The sequence below is a fragment of the Mirounga angustirostris genome, unplaced genomic scaffold, assembly GCF_029215605.1.
Source record: "Mirounga angustirostris isolate CCGP_5_RB_7025 unplaced genomic scaffold, mMirAng1.0.hap1 SCAF_5, whole genome shotgun sequence".
NCBI lineage: Eukaryota > Metazoa > Chordata > Mammalia > Carnivora > Phocidae > Mirounga > Mirounga angustirostris.
In genome coordinates this window covers 19,929,527-19,943,001 of record NW_026991713.1, presented here as the reverse complement: position 1 = coordinate 19,943,001, position 13,475 = coordinate 19,929,527, and the positions used below count along the sequence as shown (strand labels likewise).

Genomic DNA, 13,475 nt, shown 5'->3' with positions numbered 1-13,475 from the left:
CTCCAGGTGTGTGCACTCCCAGAAATGACTGGGAGAGGGGTTGATTCTGTTTCTCAATGAGCAGTGGTTGGCCTCATGATAAGAGATGCTGCAGTGTCCTTGCTCTCTGGGGAAAGCGGGCTCTCATTACCGAGCACCATCCTCACCTTAGGCTCTACAGGATGTGAGTACTTTGCAACCTATGCATATGGGATGGGTGTCGTGTCCACTTTTCCAGAAAAGGAAAACAGGCTCAGTGCCATTAAATGCTCTGCCTGCTGCTTGAGGGGATAACTAACTGGCAAGGACACCCCGGATCCCCATTTTACCTATGCTGTGTCCGTCAGTACACCATGGAAGTCTATAGAATACCATTTAGATCCCCACCTCACACCATACACCAAAAGGCAGTGTGACTTGGTCACAGGTTGATGCTTTTCCTGCTCCATCCCTCTTGTCAGTACAGGTGAGTTGGCTGCCTGGAGTTGAGTGCAGCCTAGGGCTGTGGAAAATAGCTTTTGCCTGTGAGAAGTGAGACTAACACTTCCATTATTCTTTTCATTTCCAGAAAATGAAGTGTCTGCTCCAGCCCCAGCCCCAGCCCCAGCCCCAGCCCCAGGTGAGTAAAAATACCACTTCATGTGTCTGGGCCACAGATACAGAACGTCTATCCCAGCATGATCTGGCCTCCACCGAAGCTGTGAGTTTTAACCTAACTCCTATGGAGAAGTTGGATGACCACACTTGTCATAAGTTTATAATAATAATAACAGTAGTAATAATAACAATAATGCATTGTGTTTATATAGCCCTCTCATGTTAACTGATTTGGATGGCATGTCATACACTTATGAAACCCTTCTAGTGACGCCGAAGTTGTTGTTATGCCCATGTTTTAGCATTGTGGAGCCTGAGCCTCCAAGGGGATGAAGGATTTGCAACACTTTTTCACATAGAGCTAAAGGCAAACAAAGTCCACATCTTTCTTGTGAGAGTAGGGAACGCATTCCAGCTCAGTCCTGGAAGATGAGCAGCCCTCTGCCCACTTGAACTATGTCACCATCAAGCATCTGGAGAAACAGTTTCCAGGACAGTTTGGTGGCCTCTGAGACTCCACTCCTCCAGTTTTTAGTACCCTGTTGTCCACCAGGTGGCAACAAAAAAGGAAGGCATAAAGAGTTGTAGGGAACTCCTGGGCGGTAGAGGGAATGCTCAGTGACAGTGGGCATTACTACTTTGCACAGCAGGTGAAGTCCGCTTTTGCGTTCACATAGACCTAAGGAAGAGAACAGGATTGGAACTCTAAGTGGAAAACATTTCCCTGGATTCTGTTCGCTTACAACCAAGTAGAAGATAAAATACGGCCTGGAGAACGCCTCAGTATAATACAACCACCATATTGAAACACAAGACAATACTAGGAGAACCTCACAAGGCCATCTGTGATTTAATGCAGGGTTTCTTGAATTGACAATATGGTGTGATGAAAAGGGGTGAGAGGTCACTGTGGATCACAGTCTAGCTGAAAGCAGAAACTAACTAGGCCTCATTTGCTGGTGATCTTTTTGCATGAACATTTATAAGGGGATTATGAAGCTTTTCCATCCTGGAGATCATTTTCAGGAGGGCACTTTGAGAAATCTGACTGTTCACAAGAGCCCGTTTGTCCAGCCAAGAATACTAGATTCACATACTCAAAACCCTTAAACAATATAGAAGAATATTGAATGTGTCCAAATGTGTCAGAATAAATGAATGAACGAGGCCCAGCACCATGTGAGTTCAAACAGGGACAAGCTCAGTTTAGTTTCCCTTTAGCCAAGATAGATGTGTGACATTCTTCTTAGGATGTTCTTGGGTATGTGTTCTCCTTGCACATACCAATTTATTTTTGACGGTATTGAGTACACTGAGAACCTACAGGTCATTACAGACATAACCTTTCCCTTCTATTCTTCAGATCAGTGGCTGTCATTTGGCCACTCTAAAGTTTCCCTTATTATGGCATATAGGCATATTTCATATTCATTGTATAATACTGACCTCCTGTTGTTAAACAAGTCTCCTCCCAAACTCTGCTAAAATAGTTATTAGTTAACTGAGATTCAGACCTCTGTTCATCAATCCAAGAAAGAGAGAGAATTCATGCTTAAAATAATTATTCTCCTACATGTATCACAAGTCAGATGCCATTTGCAGGTATCTAATATGATTCTGGACAGAGAGAAGTAAGCTAGATGGTCTCTCTCAGCTGATGAAATCGAATGTTACTGCTCTCAGGTTGCATTTATTGCCACTCAACTCAACCTAGAAGATTAGTACGTGCACCAAAATATTTTCCTTGAAACTACTGGACAATTACAGATTTTATACCCTGGCTCATTACTATAATATTAACTAGAAGTTCAAACAATTGGAATCATTACATGCGTCAAGCTTCCTTAAAAAATCAGTCCCGTTTGAGGTCTAAAATGAAGTAATCCACATTTTATACTCACTTCCACACCAGTGTGTTTAACATAGTCCCAGCATAGCTAAGTATATTTTAACAAAATCTGTATTGCATGTTTCTATGTATACTTTTTTCAAAAATGATCAGATTTATTCATTGCTTTTATTAAAAGTTCAATGTGATTCTACATTATCATTCCCAAATTCATAACCCATGTATCGCATAATGAATGAATATGTAGCATCATTTATGATCTCTTCTGTTGTCATTAATTTCTTCTCTCCCACCTTCCACCCATTGCTCATCACACAATAAAATGCTTTCTTTAAGACACTTTTAAAAATGTGCTTGTACTTTCCACACAGAACCAAATAAAGAGAAGGAGGCTGGAACTACACGAGCAAAAGGTGAGTTGGAGGGAGGGAAAACAAGCTGAATTCAACAAAATTAGAAGCAGAAAGAGGTCAGTAATGATTGCCGTGGTGTTCCCATAGAACTCTGCATTACCTTTCATCAGTGTGGTTTAGAGTTCTTTGTTTGCATCTTACCTGCATGACCAACCAGTCGGCATAATGAATCAGTTTTAATGATACACATTTCTAAAAGAAAAACAACAATGATAAAAACATCACAAGCATTTGTTGGGATGTCAGCAAATTAACTGGTAGTTTGCAAGTTACATGCATGTGAAGGAAAAGAGGTGTCTGGTCTTTTGGGGGATTACACCAATTTGGAAAGTTATCTGGATTACACACAACTTTTTTAAAAAATGAACTGTTTTTGTGTTACTGTGTGAACTCTTCCAGGTTTCACTAGTAATTTTGAAGGCCAGCATCTCATTTTGTAGCACTATGTATTTGCATAGACTTACATAATGGCTTATATGTATTGACAGTACAACCTTAAGCAAACATTATGTTGTTCCTTATTGAATTGGAAAACTCCTTTATCACTATAATATTATTCTATTTTTACTTTATATGAAGATAGTCGAATCTGAAAAAATGAATAATCTTTATCATGTACTGCTGTGGATCCATGAAATATTTATTCCTTTGTCTCCCCATGGAGGAAGTCATTGTCATTACTGACCAACTGTTCTAAGCTAAGGAGCATTACTCTTCCACAAAAGAAAGTTTTCACAGGGGTAGATTTGACAATTCTGCCTATATGTTTGTATCATCATTTGTAAGCATTCATCTTTGATTTGTGAATTGAATCACATAGTTTAAATTTTGGAATAGTCCATTTTTTCCTGATTGCAATAAGATGTTTCTCTTTGTTTTGGATGCTACTCAAAATTATGCTAAGTATTTCTTTGGTCTTACTATGTCATATTTCATTACCTAATTCCTCTGGTATTATTGTCTCCTATACATTAGTAAATACTTTTTTCTTTCTTTCAGTACACTGGACCTCTTTTCTTCAGCTACCTTGAACTTACATTCTCATAAATGAACACATAATGTTAGTGCCCTCACTTTGTCCTTGACCTTCAGTGGCTCCCATGGATAGTAACATGAATACTCATCCTGGCCACGTGGGCTACAGTCTGAAGGTTATTTGCTTATGGAATGCAGACAGTGAAAACTCCTAGAACTCCTTCCATGAGATGGGTTCAAGGATGTTTAGGCATCCTGGCTGAAGCTATTGTAACATTATTCTCTACAAGGCCAATGGCATACACCCCTGTTTCCAAATTTGGAAAGGTGGTTGGACTAGGCTGTAAGGCTCAACCAAAAAAGGAGATGATTTAATCCCAGAGGGCAAGCTGTCAATGTTTAAACAAAGCCTGCGCCTGACTCTTGATGTGAAAAGTCATCATATTATATCTGTATGCTTAAATGAAAAAATGGTTAAAATCAACCAGTCAACCAATCAAGAAAAACTCTTTTCTATATGCAGAACACAGTATGATGAAAGAGCAAGGCTAGATGACTAGGGAATCCTGAAATTAGCCTCACTTTTTCTGACATTTGCAGAAGTTAAGCAAGGCCATGGCCACAGGTAGTCACGTGCCCAACCACATAAACCACCATGTTTATATTTGCTCTACAAGACTAGGAAGCAAATCAGTTTATGATACAAAGTGACATCCCTAAATAAAGTAGGTGGTTGGAAGTTATTTCCTAATACACAATCCTCTTCAACTATTTCTCACTTTCATCAAGGTCAGGGAAATTTCAAAGAAAATGCTTAAATAAAAGGTAGACACAATAATCATGGCTGTATGTATTTCCCTGGCTGAGAAGGAAGGCTTGCATGAGCATAGACAAGATTGACAGGTGCAGTAAGACCTGTTCTCCAGCACTGACTAGAGTGTCCCTCCCTGCCCTTCACCCTCCCCCAGCCTTCAGCCCATCTCATTGTTCTTTAACCAGTCAATTCAGGTTCCACTCCTCTGTGCAGCTTCCGCTTGACTGTCTTAGCTCACTTTCATCTGCCCTTCCTCTTCCTGATTTCTCTTGGACCTATTGCTTTTGTTACTAAATCACGTATTAGTGGTTCACTCCTTTCCCTAACAGGTTGTAAGTTTTCTGACAGTCAGGCACCATGTCTTAACACCTCTTTGGTCCCCTTAGCTCATTTCTTCCAGTGTTTGGCAGAGAGCTGCATGTGGTAATCTCCTAATAAATACTTGTGGAATGAACAACTGAATTTCCAGGCGGGCTTAGCTGTTGATCATATAGACAGTGGTCATCTACATAGATTTGTATTTCCATTTACCATGTTTGTTGGACAGGCGTATGAATATCCCATGCATACTCTTAGTCAATGAGATTGAGGATGAGATGCTGGTACTGTGCATTTGAGTGTTCTTCTTCAGAACAGAGGTATGATTTTTACTGTAAGGCCAACTCACTTAAAACTATTGAAAATGGTCATGCCTGGATATTAGTACATTTTCAGCACTTTAATTAGTCCTCTATCGAATTAGTTGAAGTATATTCAGTTAATAGCTTCAAGACTATCACCAGTAAGAACATTTTTCACAGCAATGTAACCTTAATATTTTTCTCAGATTGCCTGAATTTTTTGGCAACAATCTGGAAATGTTCTGAAAAGTTTTTTTATAGCTGCAGAATGTTGTTTGGTTCCTATATCAATCTTATAAGTAGTGTTTGTGGTTAGATTTGCCATATTTTTCATGTTTACTAAAGGTCTCTATCTGGTAAATAGCTGATTTCCCAGGAAGGGGTTTTAATATGTGTTTGTTTATTTGCTTGCTTGCCTCTGGAGTTGTCTATCCAGCTACCCTGCTCCCTAGTACTGCCAACTTTGTCCTGGAATTGAAGCAAGAGAGATGATGATATAGAAATGTGTGTAACCAAACAGCAATACTAGAAATTAGATGCACAAATCTCTTTTAGAGTAATCATACTGGGAAGCAACGTCCTCATAAAAACAATGCTGCCATGGCTTAGAATTCCTCCAAATAATACAGGTGGCAATCAATGGAGTACTAAGTATCGGTTCTTCTTTTCTATATTCTCAGGGGGACCAAAGTTCCGTCTTTTATTCGAATGTCCATTTATTCAGCAAGTTTTCACTAAGTGTTGGCTCTGTGCCAGGCACGGGTCTGGCTGCTGGGTCCTGTGGTCCTGGAGCCAACTTTAGGGGGCTTTGGAGGGGAGAGCGACCATCATCAGAGGACAGTTTTGAAAGCAGACAATTGTCACGGAGGGCCATGTGTAGAGAATAATGTGGGTGATCAAGTGGGATCATACTTCCTTTAGTCAGCCAACCTTGGTACATGTGAACACAGGGTAATGAGATTGGGTCTCTTCTCTACCTTAACAATTGGCCCTCAGGGAAGTTCAAAACTGGTCTTGGGAGTGCTTCCAGATGTGTCAGAACATTAGAATCAGAGACCACTTTGAAGAGCAGTATTCATTTCAATGCCTAACTTCTGACATTTAAAAACCATTTTTTTGTTTTTGCATCTTAATAGTTTATAGTCTGTCTATATTTTGGTAAGCTCAACTGGGATATTTACTACCTCTTTTTATTTTTCTTCCAGAAAAATATTTGGTTTCGGTAATCACTGCAAGTGAATAAAGACTTACTTTCTTTTTCCAGGCATTAACATTAATATTACCACATAAACTATCGTGAATGAACCTTGTGCATATTAAAGATCTCACATAACTTGAGATGAAGAATCTTTCATTTGGCGTGAATGTGGTTGGCAGATGAGGAAGTGAATCAGCACAAGTTCCAGCAAGTTTTCTCCTAAATGATATGAAAACTTTAAATTAAAAAAATGATTAAACTCTTTTTCTTCATTTAGATCCCTTTTCTGCAATAACTTTATTATTCTGGTGCTTTTTATTCACATGCTAAAATTTTTTTGTGCAATTTTACCTTTAGGTATCAGAAAACCAACCATCTCATAGACTTTCTCTATGCTTTCTAATTACATTACTTTTTTGTAATGATCTTTGTTAAAAGCTAATATTACCATACTTTCCAATTCTGGGACGCGGCCATTATGAGTTGCAATATTGATTTAATAGATTTGGAGGAGAAAAAACTCATCAAATATATGTATTTACTGTAGGATGAATTCTGATTTTAGAAGCATCAAGGTGTGAAGGCATGAGCCTTTTCATTAAGAAACTATGATAAATTAATCAAATGCCTCCAAACATGATGAATTCATGTTAGCTGTTGATGCTGTTGCCTTCCATACGTGGTTGTTGTTGCCACTGTTGTTATTTTGGTCATGGGAGCCAACGTTTTCCACAACTGATTTCTCTGCTTGAGGATTCAGAACTTGGTCACAATCAAACAAGGTATTATATCAGCAGTTAAGTGAGGTTTGTTGAGAGTCACATATATTTTAATTTTATGTGCTTTTTGGTCTTTTCAAAACTCTGACCAATTGTCCCAAGTTTGTATGACTTAAAATTAATTTAGGAAGGCAACTTAAATCAACCATAGGTAGAAGTTATTCTATGCCAAAGAGAGTATGTAGAATCATAATCTATATATTCTACTGTCTCTGCAGTTTTCTCCCTGCATTCCAGATTTCCTGCGTGCCCCCCTAAAGTCCCAGGCTTGTAATATGAGACTGAGTTTCTTCTCTACTTTCCAGGCCTTCTTCTCTGGGAACTTCAGTTATTTCAAGAATCATTTTTATGGTTTTACAATTGCTATTTTCCCATGACTTAAAGAAGTAAAATTCTGCTTTGGTAAATTTCCCTTCCATGAGCTAGGGGAGAGAGTCTGCTGCTCTGGTCTGTGGTCTTCAGATATGCTATATACTAAGGATCCAAAAACAGATGTTTTTCATCATGATGATAGTCACTTGGAAACAGAAAAAAAGAAAATATGACTTACATATTGTATTTTTTGTTTTGTTTGAAAATATTCTTTGTATGATGCCATGCCTTTCATATATGTGTTGTTGAATTAGGCACAACCCAGAAGAGTTGGATATTTGGTTTCCCTTCTAGCAGTAGAACCTGTTTTCCCACAGTAAATAAGAACAATTAGACCTTTCATTCTCATCCAATTCAACCAAATTCAAGCAGGCAACTTTTCAAGAATTTAAGGTCAGGATCCAACATCTTAACTACATTTCCCAATCTAATGGGACGCCAGGACCAAAGCTACTTTTGAAAGGGAATCAAAAACTTTGCCCCTGGTCAATTATATTTTCTAGCACTTCAGGATATTTGAAAATACACGCACAATGAATCGCCAATTGAGAAGTAATTGCTGTTTGGAAGTAATGTTGGATCATCCAGAGTATCATTTCATGATACCTTGAAGCATTGCCTTAATACGTGGTGCATTAATAGTCTAAAATAATTGGGCATGTCCCTCCAAAAGGTTTTTTTTGTTTGTTTCGAGTTTTTATTTAAATTCTAGTTAGTTAACATATAGGGTAATACTGGTTTGAAGAGTAGGATTTAGTGATTCATCACTTCCATCTAACACCCAGCGCTCATCACAGTAAGTGCTCTCCTTAATGCCCATCACCCATCTAGCCCATCCCCCTGCTCACCTCCCTCCGTCATTTAGTGGACTTTGAAACTACTCACCTATCAAATTTTTGCCTAACAAGTGGATTCTCCTTTCATATTAGTTTTATGAAAGTATGTACTCTTTTTTCAGTCATTTTGCATTCCAAACGATTAACTCAATTCACCATGCGCACTGCACAAAGCAAACAAGCAACCACAAAACCCGCCTAAAATGAAGTGATCATTTGACTCAAAATGGTTGTAGCTTCTACTTTACGTATAATAAAGAAGCTCCTTTTTTGGATTTGCTTGAGGTTTAAAACTTATTTTCAAGAATTTTGACAGGACTTTAAATCAAGATTCTTTACATATTTCAGTAAATAAAAGTCTCTGAATAGGTTAAAAGAATAAAATATTAAACACTGAATTAAATGCATGGCAAATAATACAGAAAAATCTCCAGATATTTTTGGTTATGTAAAATTGTGATTATTTTTTTTTAAACATTTTATTTGTTCATGAGAGATAGACAGAGAGAGGCAGAGGGAGAAGCAGGCCCCCCAAGGAGCAGAGAGCCTGATGCAGGACTAGATCCCAGGACCCTGGGATCATGACCTGAGCCGAAGGCAGATGCTTAACCATCTGAGCCACCCAGGTGCCCCAAATTGTGATTATTTAACAGGGTTCTGGAATAGCTCAGACATACCTATACTTCCCCAAATGCACAGTTTTGTGGAATGTTAGTGGATGTTCCAGGAAAAAAGGATTGAAAAATGAACGAAGTTTGGGAAAGGCTAACTGCTGGATCATTTTTTGTCTCTACCCCTCAATGTCAGTGCCCATTAGCACAAGGCAGTCTTCGTGATTCCCTTCAGTAAGTGCATACCCATACAATACAGCAAAATACATGCGTTTAATTTTATTTAGTTTAGCATTTTCCAAGCTTCCTTGACCCCAGAGAGTTTCCTTTGAAGAATCCTAAATCCCACAGTGTTCAGTGAATCCCCTCTTAGATTTCAAAGATAATGACATTAAGTTTCTTTACATATTACATTCGTTATTTTGTTAAAAAGTAATAAAACATATTCCTGGGTGGCATTTTTAGAAAAGAAATTTCAGGCTAGTAAATAATCTTTGTAGTAACTATTCTAATAGCTTATATAAAAATGTGCTATTTTACCTCTTGTCGGGAATTTTTTAAAGCACTTTAAAATTAACAGCTGTGTGCATATGTTTTCTGTATCCTATTTTATATAGTCATATAGGTTTGTGCTTTGAAATGCACAACTATTCTAGTATTTTAAGTACAAAGATTAATTTTTATGCTTTGGGAAACGAGGGGCAGAGATTCAGATAACACCAAATGCCTATTTAAGCATCTAAAATTGTAAAGACACTTTGCAATTCAGACATTTTGGAAACAGAATATTCAGTTCCTCTGCACAAAAATACTATAAGGCATATTTTGAATTTTACAAACCTGCATTCATAAAGATTAAAAAAGTATACAGCATTGGCCAACACCAATATAATCATGGGAAAATGCTCTCAAAGTTCCTAAAATAAATATTGGTAAATTTAGCAAGTATGACAAATTTATTTATCTTAGTTAATGTAGTCAATGTTGCTTTTTGTCTCCTAAATATAAAAAGGGGAATTAATCACAAGGTTTTCAGGGGCAGGGGAGAATGAGTTCTCATTCATTTATGTTTTTTTATGTCTATGTCCAAATGACTGTGGTATATGAATTATGTCTGACACTGACTTTAGTTACAAAATAAGAACTTGAAAACACCTCTATTGTTGACTTTGTCAAGGTTTGGTTTTTAGCATTAATTTTTTTCCTAATGTACAGTTACATGAGACATTTGCACAGAGTTTCATTTCTCAGTTTACACTTTCATTGGATTTCTCCATTCTCTCACCCATTTACTTACTTATTTTTCTCTTTGGTCTGAAATACTGAGTTTAATCTTTCAGGTACTGAGTCTTCTAAGGCTTACTTATCAGTTCAAAGTGTTTTGTGTGTTTTCTTCTCTTCTCAGCTTTCTCTTTTTGCAGGCTACTCAGAACAAAGTCCTTTTCTTCTTGACTTTTTATTTCTATTTCTTGTTTCAGATGAAGAGGAAGCCTCCCCGCCTAGCGCCCTGCCTCCAGGTTAGGATGATTCCAACCACTTACCCCAAATTTAATTATTGTTAACTGACAGTAAAGAAAAAGAAAAGACAGAGAAACTTGATAAGACAGTGTGCAGAACAGGGGCACCAGGTTCTGCCCCTGCCAGGAGGGAAAACCTTGGCTTTAATGGTGATTTTTTTTTTTTAACAAAAGGAGAATTTCTTTGTGAAATAAATAAGATTAGTAAATCTTGGATATAAATTTTAGGGGCAAAAATGTTTGTCTCCTATTTCTAGCTATATGCCATTATCCCCTGTTCTTTAGACATTTGAATTCTTTTACTTTATTCTTGTTTCTTAAATAAGACACATACTTTTTATAGATGCTTTCATAGTTGAAGCTCCACTGATGATTTTCCACCCAAGCTGACTCTAGTTCTTTCTCCCCATCATGAGGGGAGACGGGGTTTGGGGGAATCCAGGAAGGTTGAAGTCAGCTCTCCATTTTCACTCCTTGCCCTTGTATCATCCAAATCACGCTTTCCTTTCAGGTATGGGTAGTCGGGCCCTCGAAAGAAAAGATTCAGGTGAGCACTCGCCTGGAGTAAGGCGCCCGACCCCATCCTAATATAGTCACCTCATTTCTTGAAGCTGTTTTGATACTAATCTTTGTTTTATTCGGTTTGTACCTTTTTTTTTTTTTAGCACTCTCTCATTATGTATCCTCTTACAAGAAAACTAATGTATTGAGAAATAATTAATTTTGCATGACACACACAAATACAGGAACTTAACCACATATACCACACATTTGTGGTTATTATAACTATCTTTTTTAACATGAGCAAGTACGCGGAGATTAAGAAACTGAAAATCTCCACTTTGGGGATGTGCTAAAGTTAGAGAATAATTCACATTTCCATAGAACTTTATTAGATTTTCTAAAAGCCTCCAAATGCATCTTGTCAGCAATCACTACAATTCATTCAACAAATTTGTGTTTAGGGCCTACTACAATCCTACTGCGGGCCTTATGGGCCAGGCACTTTTGCAGGTACTTGTAGGTATAAAAAGGAAAAACAATACATGCTCCTGTCTTCGTGTTACAAATTCATTATTACTATGAATTTCACATACACATACCCCAGCCCCTCCCCCGCTCACACATAATCATGTGACTACATTGTATAACTTCATTGTGAAAATGATGATCTCCATGGACAGCATGATTGATACATAAACTAAAATAACTAAATGGATTTTCCTTCTTTTCAAGAAACATTAACAGAGAACTGGCACCCATGCATTTTTTTCCCAGTTACTAAGTGGCTGAAACTGAACTTCTCTACGTTTAGCTCTTGGAGACAGAGGGAATGTCTACAGTTCTCTCTCCTGCCCTCCTCACTGAAGTTGACTGCTGATTAATACCAACTAAGCACCTGGAGTGCAACCTAGACAATGAAAATAAACTTCACTTTCAGCTTCTCTCTCTTCACAGAAAACCTCAAAGGGTCGATTTTTCTTTTTCTGTTTCTCCCCTCTTGCAGGATGCACCTAGTGTCCTTGAAATTTGTGCCTGCAGGTCATGATCCATTACTTAATTGTCGAACTATGGCCTTATTTATACAACCTTAATGGAATCATCCAATCATATAACAGCAAGGAATCTAGAAATACCAGGCCAGGTTTGGCTGTCTGACCCTTCCCAGTTGATCAGCAAACTGACTTATTCTTTTAGTCTTTTCCAGTTCTGTTGTTGTATAGATGTGGCACGCTATAGTCATTTACCTAATATGACATTGTACTGCCTTAATATACTTCCCACTTTGTTTATCTGTTAGGGGACAGACAGAATGGGAGAACAAAGAAACCATGGCTGGCAACAAACTCAGAGTAACAATCTACCTGGACAGTTCTACTATTTCTAGGAATAGAAAATGTTCTTTATCCCGTCATGAAAGAGGCATCCCTGTAAGAATGGGAATCTGTCACTCTCTACTGATGGCTGCAGGGGAGATGGATGGAGAGAATGATGTTATATTTATCCAGGTTTATTAGACAAAGGAAAGCTTCAGCGTTGACGAGAACAACAAACCCAGGTAAGTCTGCCTAAGAAGAACTTGGTCCTGAAATCATCCTTTTCCTCCTTTCTGCTCATTAGAATGGTCTCTTGGTGAATCACCTGCTGCGGAGGAACAAGACAAGCAGAATGCCAATTCCCAGCTGTCCACCCTGTTCGTGGAAAAGCCTCAAACGGGATCAGTGAAAGTTGGTGAGCACCAAGCATTAAGTCTTGCTTTTCTTTTTAAATGGAAGTGAAATTCGCATGGCATAAACTTTACCATTTTAAAGTGAACAACCAGTGGTTATTAGTGTTGTGCAACTGCCACCTCTATCTAGTCCCCAAACATTTTCATCACCCCAAACAGAAACCATGTACCCCCGCTACGCCATTACTACCCATCCTCCCCTCCCAACCCTTGACAATCACTAATCTGCTTTGTCTCTATGGATTTCCCTGTTCTGTATATTTGGTATAAATGGAATCACACAATATATGACTTTTGAGTCTGGCTCCTTTCCCTTAGCATAATGTTTTCGAGGTCCCTCCAAGCTGTAGCATGAGTCGGTACCTCATTCCTTTTTATGGCTGAATACTATTCTATTGTATTTACATACTAAATCCTGCTTTTTATAACCTGAAAAGGAGAGTGACAGCTATCACTTCAGGAACCCTTAGCACATAGTAGTTGAGTGCCTGGACCCTGGAGCCAGGTTGAGTTCAAATCAGTTTACTCATCTGTAAAATTGAGATCCTACCTGTGAAGTACTTTGAACAGCACCTGGCATATCTTAAAGCTCTGAAGCAGTGTTTGCTGTCATTATGACATGCTCATTCCATAAGATGATTACAAATCTGTGTACACACTGTATGATAACATGGAGTATCTCAGA

General features: G+C 38.2%; 1 protein-coding gene across 12 annotated transcripts in view; it reads left to right on the top strand.

Moving 5' to 3' along the window:
• Positions 1-13,475, top strand: part of MYBPC1 (myosin binding protein C1) — an 88,220-nt gene that overhangs the window by 17,713 nt on the left and 57,032 nt on the right. For 6 of the 12 annotated variants that reach the window (XM_045872746.3, XM_045872753.3, XM_064590738.1 and 3 more), the window contains exons 2-6: positions 548-598; positions 2,797-2,838; positions 10,522-10,560; positions 11,072-11,107; positions 12,682-12,792. In XM_045872746.3, the coding sequence (XP_045728702.1) occupies positions 548-598; positions 2,797-2,838; positions 10,522-10,560; positions 11,072-11,107; positions 12,682-12,792 (279 nt within the window). The remainder of the gene's footprint in view (positions 1-547; positions 599-2,796; positions 2,839-10,521; positions 10,561-11,071; positions 11,108-12,681; positions 12,793-13,475) is intronic. The other 6 variants (XM_045872751.3, XM_045872756.3, XM_045872755.3 and 3 more) reach the window with 2 other exon arrangements.